The 7,666-nt window shown below is 48.7% G+C and overlaps 1 protein-coding gene across 4 annotated transcripts in view; it reads right to left on the bottom strand.

The window, feature by feature from the left end:
• Positions 1–573: 573 nt before the first annotated feature.
• Positions 574–7,666, bottom strand: part of LOC121534014 (alpha-1,6-mannosylglycoprotein 6-beta-N-acetylglucosaminyltransferase B-like) — a 154,656-nt gene continuing 147,563 nt past the window's right edge. For all 4 annotated transcript variants that reach the window (XM_041840420.2, XM_041840421.2, XM_041840422.2 and 1 more), the window contains one exon: positions 574–1,556. In XM_041840420.2, the coding sequence (XP_041696354.1) occupies positions 1,358–1,556 (199 nt within the window). In that variant the 3' untranslated portion in view covers positions 574–1,357. The remainder of the gene's footprint in view (positions 1,557–7,666) is intronic.

Raw genomic sequence — 7,666 nt, 5'->3', positions numbered from 1 at the left:
CAGTTATGGACCACTATCGTCACTACCATAGACGTCCACCTCATAGACGTATCAGAGGAAAACCATTGCACTCTCCCAAAGGATTCCTACTTGGTGTAAAAACAATTAGCCCCAAGACTTGAAAGGTATAATTGTATCTATGTTACATATTCTGTTTCTTAGTAAAGGCCAGCTACTTTCCTACTATGAGCATTGGACTGGTACGTTAAGGGTTATGTTGGATCACCCACTCACTTCCCAAGGTAAGATCCAGTGTTGTGAACGCTGGCCTCAGAAGTGCATGTCTCATCTGGAAATCCAGAAAGCAGAACGGATATCTGATTTCCTCCCCCCTCCAACGCAACATATCGACTGTCTCATCCCTTGCTTCTGGCTCTGGAGGAGTGGAAGATCAAACATCTCTCATATCTCTCATCTCTCATGGATGGATGGGCAGGGGAAGACAGGAGGGAAATGAAAAATGAGCAGCCAGAGATGAAAGAAACCATTAATCCAGAAAGAAAAGAAAATACATTTATGAGTCATGACAAGACTGACAACAAAACGACAGCGACGCTTTGATCTCTTTTTAACTTTCCATTTTAATTTTTTTTATTTTTGTCACAAAACAGCCGAAAGGTTCTTAAAAATCCTCTGTTCTCGCAGTAGCAGAGCTCAAAACGGTCGCTTTATTAAAAAATAATCTTTAATCTGTTTTAGTTAATTTTAGCGCAACAGAGATGATTGCATTGACTCTGTTGGCAATCAGGGTTATCTTAGTCGCACAAAAGAATCAGTTCATCTTTAGAAGGAGGAGAGAGTCTAGGGAGAGAGTCTGAGTGTCCATCATCCACTGTCAAAGCGCAGCGCCAAAGAGAGAATGGGAGAGGAGATTGGTTATTGACCCGAAGTTGGCATTCCACTCAAAGGTCACGTTTTCTAGGTCTTTGTCACATGTTGTGTCACCCGTTTTCTCCCCCGGGTCGATAACTCTCTTGACTCCCTGGTCTTGGAGGGTTAAAGTCCAATTATTTATATTGTAGCAGCAAATCAATGATCTTCGGGTCAGTGGGTCTCCTCTAGGTATTAGTTAGGTAGCTAGCTAGATGCCGATATAGCCGTTTCCCTATTGTAGATTACGGTGTTTTCCTGTGGCCACATGGTGAATGGTTACACTCGTTGCAGTATAGTCCAGCATATCTCTCTTGGGGGGGGGACGGGGGGACGACGACGACGACGACGACATCATAACCAGGGCCGGTTAAGCTCATAGTCCATAGTTTAAAGTCTACAGTTCATAGGCTATAACTAGAGGGCCTGGAGTTTTTCCTAGCCACCTAGCCAGGTCAGGCGTTCATTGTAAAAACTGGGCCCCTCCTCATAAGCAGTCTCGGCAGAGAGCGATCTGGCCGCGGCGGTAGTCCCGGCAGGGGCAGAGGCGGCGGTACTTGGGGCTGTGGCCGGCGCAGCTGTAGAGGAGGGGGTCCTTCTGGAGGCCGCACTCCCGGCGTAGGACGGAGAAGGCTGGGAACACGTGGTTGACCTCCGCCTCCACCACCTCACACTGCACCTCTAACCTGGTGGGGGGAGGGGTGGGGTGGAATGTTTGTTGGAGGGAGGGAGATGGGGTGATGCATAGAGGTTGTTTGATTGAGCAATGCAGAGAGAAAGAGAGAGAAGGAGAGAGTGTGTAAGGGGAGAGGGAGGGAGGATAAAAAGGGGGAAGAGATGGAGGGGAAAACCGAGGGAGATATTTGTAAAGAAAGGAGAGAGAGCGAGAGAGAGAGAGAGACAGAGAGACACAGAGAGAGACGGAGAGAGACACACAGAGAGACACACAGAGAGAGACACAGAGAGAGACACACAGACAGAGACACACAGAGAGAGACACACAGAGGGAGACACCCAGAGAGACACACAGAGAGAGACACAGAGAGAGACACACAGACATATACACACAGAGAGAGACACACAGAGGGAGACACACAGAGAGACACACAGAGAGAGACACACAGAGAGAGACACACAGAGAGAGACACACAGACAGAGACACACAGAGAGAGAGACACAGAGGGAGACACAGAGAGAGAGAGACACAGAGAGAGAGGCACAGAGAGAGAGACACAGAGAGAGAGACACACAGAGAGGGACACAGAGATAGAGACACACAAAGAGAGACACACAGAGAGAGACACAGAGAGAGACACACAGAGAGAGACACACAGAGAGAGACACACAGAGAGAGACACAGAGAGAGACTCAGAGAGAGAGACACAGAGAGAGACACACAGAGAGAGACACACAGAAAGAGACACAGAGAGACACAGAGAGAGACACACAGAGAGAGACACAGAGAGAGACACAAAGAGAGACACACAGAGACACAGAGAGAGAGACACAGAGAGAGACACAGAGAGAGAGACACAGAGAGAGAGACACAGAGACACACAGAGAGAGAGACACAGAGAGAGACACAGAGAGAGACACAGAGAGAGACAAACAGAGAGAGACAAAGAGAGAGAGACACACAGAGAGAGACACAGAGAGAGACACACAGAGAGACACACATAGAGAGACACACAGAGAAAGACACACAGAAAGAGACACAGAGAGAGACACATAGAGACACACACAGATACAGAGAGAGAGAGACACAGAGAGAGACACAGAGAGAGACACACAGAGACACAGAGAGAGAGACACAGAGATAGACACACAGAGACACAGAGAGAGAGACACAGAGAGAGACACAGAGACAGACACACAGAGAGAGACACAGAGAGAGACACAGGGAGAGACACACAGAGAGAGACACAGAGAGAGACACACAGAGAGAGACTCACGGAGATAGACACACAGAGAGAGACACACAGAGAGAGAGACACAGAGGGAGACACAGAGAGAGACACACAGAGAGAGACACACAGAGAGAGACACACAGAAAGAGACACAGAGAGAGAGACACACAGAGAGAGACACAGAGAGAGACACACAGACAGAGACACACAGAGAGAGACACACAGAGAGAGACAAAAAGAGAGAGACACACAGAGAGAGACACAGAGAGAGACACACAGACATAGACACACAGAGAGAGACAAACAGAGGGAGACACACAGAGAGACACACAGAGAGAGACACACAGAGAGAGACACACAGAGAGAGACACACAGAGAGAGACACACAGACAGAGACACACAGAGAGAGAGACACAGAGGGAGACACACAGAGAGACACAGAGAGAGACACAGAGAGAGAGGCACAGAGAGAGAGACACAGAGAGAGAGACACACAGAGAGACACAAAGAGAGACACAGAGAGAGACACAAAGAGAGACACAGAGAGAGAGACACACAGAGAGAGAGACACAGAGAGAGAGACACAGAGAGAGACACACAGAGAGAGACACAAAGAAAGAGACACACATAGAGAGACACACAGAGAGAGACACAGAGAGAGACACACAGAGAGAGACACACAGGAAGAGACACAGAGAGAGACTCACAGAGAGAGACACAGAGAGAGAGACACAGAGAGACACACACAGAAAGAGACACAGAGAGACACAGAGAGAGACACGCAGAGAGAGACACAGAGAGAGACACAGAGAGAGACACACAGAGACACAGAGAGAGAGACACAGAGAGAGACACAGAGAGAGAGACACAGAGAGAGAGACACAGAGAGAGACACACATAGACACAGAGAGAGAGACACACAGAGAGAGACAAAAAGAGAGAGACACACATAGAGAGACACACAGAGAGAGACACACAGAGAGAGACACAGAGAGAGAGACACAGAGAGACACACACATAGAGAGACACACAGGAAGAGACACAGAGAGAGACTCACAGAGAGAGACACAGAGAGAGAGACACAGAGAGAGACACACAGAAAGAGACACAGAGAGAGACACACAGAGAGAGACACAGAGAGAGACACAGAGAGAGACACACAGAGACACAGAGAGAGAGACACAGAGAGAGACACAGAGAGAGACACAGAGAGAGAGACACAGAGAGAGAGAAACAGAGAGAGACACACATAGACACAGAGAGAGAGAGACACAGAGAGAGACACAGAGAGAGACACAGAGAGAGACACACAGAGAGAGACAAAGAGAGAGAGACACACAGAGAGAGACACACAGAGAGACACACATAGAGAGACACACAGAGAAAGACACACAGAAAGAGACACAGAGAGACACACACAGAGACACAGAGAGAGAGACACAGAGAGAGACACAGAGAGACACAGAGAGAGAGACACAGAGAGAGACACAGAGAGACACACAGAGACACAGAGAGAGACACAGGGAGAGACACACAGAGAGAGACACAGAGAGAGACACACAAAGAGAGACACACAGAGGGAGACACACAGAGAGAGACACACAGAGAGAGAGACACAGAGGGAGACACACAGAGAGAGACACAGAGAGAGAGACACACAGAGAGAGACACACAGAGAGAGACACACAGAGAGAGACACACATAGAGAGACACAGATAGAGAGACACAGAGAGACACACAGAGAGAGACACACAGAGGGAAAAACACAGAGAGACACACAAAGAGAGAGACACAGAGAGAGACACAGAGAGAGACACAGAGAGAGACACACAGAGAGAGACACACAGAGAGACACACAGAGAGAGACACAGAGAGAGACACACAGAGAGAGACACAGAGAGACACACAGAGAGAGACACATAGAGACACAGAGAGAGACACAGAGAGAGACACAGAGAGAGACACACAGAGAGAGACACAGAGAGAGACACAAAGAGAGACACACAGAGAGACACACAGAGAGACCCACAGAGAGAGAGACACAGAGAGAGAGACACAGAGAGAGACACACAGAGAGAGACACAGAGAGACACACAGAGAGAGACACACAGAGAGAGACCCACGTAGAGAGACACACAGAGAGAGACACAGAGAGAGAGACACAGAGAGAGACACACAGAGAGAGACACACATAGAGAGACACACATGAAGAGACACAGAGAGAGACTCACAGAGATAGACACACAGAGAGAGAGACACAGAGAGAGACACACAGAAAGAGACACAGAGAGACACAGAGAGAGACACACAGAGAGAGACACACAGAGAGAGACACAAAGAGAGAGACACAGAGAGAGACACACAGAGACACAGAGAGAGAGAGACACAGAGAGAGACACACAGAGACACAGAGAGAGAGACACAGAGAGAGACACACAGAGACACAGAGAGAGACACACAGAGAGAGACACAGAGAAGGGAGACACAGAGAGAGACAAACAGAGAGAGACACAGAGAGAGACACACAGAGAGACACACATAGAGAGACACACAGAGAGACACACAGAGAAAGACACACAGAAAGAGACACAGAAAGAGACACAGAGAGACACACACAGAGACACAGAGAGAGAAACACAGAGAGAGACACAGAGAGAGACACACAGAGACACAGAGAGAGAGACAGAGAGAGACACACAGAGACACAGAGAGAGAGACACAGAGAGAGACACAGAGAGACACACAGAGAGAGACACAGAGAGAGACACAGGGAGAGACACACATAGAGAGACACAGAGAGAGACACACAGAGAGAGACACACAGAGGGAGACACACAGAGGGAGACACAGAGAGAGACACACAGAGAGAGACACACAGAGAGAGACACACAGAGAGAGACACACAGAGAGAGACACAGAAAGAGACACACAGAGAGAGACACACATAGAGAGACACACATAGAGAGACACAGAGAGAGACACACAGAGAGAGAGACACAGAGGGAGACACACAGAGAGACACACAGAGAGAGAGACACAGAGAGAGACACAGAGAGAGACACACAGAGAGAGACAAATAGAGAGAGACACACAGAGAGAGACACACAGAGAGACACACAGAGAGAGACACAGAGAGACACACAGAGAGAGACACAGAGAGACACAGAGAGAGACACAGAGAGAGACACACAGAGAGAGACACAGAGAGAGACACAAAGAGAGACACACAGAGAGACACACAGAGGGAGACACACAGAGAGACACACAGAGAGAGAGACACAGAGAGAGAGACACAGATAGAGACACACAGAGACACACAGAGAGAGACACACAGAGAGAGACACACAGAGAGAGACACAGAGAGAGAGACACAGAGAGAGAGACACAGAGAGAGACACACATAGAGAGACACACAGGAAGAGACACACAGAGAGAGACACAGAGAGAGAGACACACAGAGAGAGACACACAGAGAGAGACACACAGAGAGAGACACACAGAGAGAGACACACAGAGAGAGACACAGAGAGAGACACAGAGAGAGAGACACACAGAGAGAGACACACATAGAGACACAGAGAGATGCTCACAGAGATAGACACACAGAGAGAGAGACACAGAGAGAGACACACAGAAAGAGACACAGAGAGACACAGAGTGAGACACACAGAGAGAGACACTCAGAGAGAGACACACAGAGAGAGACACAGAGAGAGACACACAGAGACACAGAGAGAGAGACACAGAGAGAGACAAACACAGAGACACAGAGAGAGAGACACAGAGAGAGACAAACAGAGACACAGAGAGAGACACACAGAGAGAGACACAGAGAGAGAGAGACACAGAGAGAGACACAGAGAGAGACACACAGAGAGAGACACACAGAGAGAGACACAGAGAGAGAGACACAGAGAGAGACACACAGAGAGAGACACACAGAGAGAGACACACATAGAGACACAGAGAGAGACTCACAGAGATAGACACACAGAGAGAGAGACACAGAGAGAGACACACAGAAAGAGACACAGAGAGACACAGAGTGAGACACACAGAGAGAGACACTCAGAGAGAGACACACAGAGAGAGACACAGAGAGAGACACACAGAGACACAGAGAGAGAGACACAGAGAGAGACACACACAGAGACACAGAGAGAGAGACACAGAGAGAGACAAACAGAGACACAGAGAGAGACACACAGAGAGAGACACAGAGAGAGAGAGACACAGAGAGAGACACAGAGAGAGACACACAGAGACACAGAGAGAGAGACACAGAGAGAGACACACACAGAGACACAGAGAGAGAGACACAGAGAGAGACAAACAGAGACACAGAGAGAGACACACAGAGAGAGACACAGAGAGAGAGAGACACAGAGAGAGACACAGAGAGAGACACACAGAGATAGACAGAGAGAGAGAGAGACACACAGAGAGAGACACAGAGAGAGACACACAGAGAGACACACAGAGAGAGACACACAGAGAGAGACACACAGAAAGAGACACAGAGAGAGACACACAGAGAGACACAGAGAGAGACACAGAGAGAGACACACAGAGACACAGAGAGAGAGACACAGAGAGAGATACACAGAGACACAGAGAGAGAGACACAGAGAGAGACACAGAGAGAGACACAGAGAGAGACACACAGAGAGAGACACACAGAGAGAGACACACAGAAAGAGACACAGAGAGAGACACACAGAGAGACACAGAGAGAGACACAGAGAGAGACACACAGAGACACAGAGAGAGAGACACAGAGAGAGACACACAGAGACACAGAGAGAGAGACACAGAGAGAGACACAGAGAGAGACACACAGAGGGAGACACACAGAGAGAGACACAGAGAGACACACAGAGAGAGACACA

Source organism: Coregonus clupeaformis, chromosome 20, assembly GCF_020615455.1.
Source record: "Coregonus clupeaformis isolate EN_2021a chromosome 20, ASM2061545v1, whole genome shotgun sequence".
In the NCBI taxonomy this organism is placed as follows: domain Eukaryota; kingdom Metazoa; phylum Chordata; class Actinopteri; order Salmoniformes; family Salmonidae; genus Coregonus; species Coregonus clupeaformis.
Note: the sequence above shows the minus strand (reverse complement) of the source record. Positions and strands in the feature narration are given on the sequence as shown.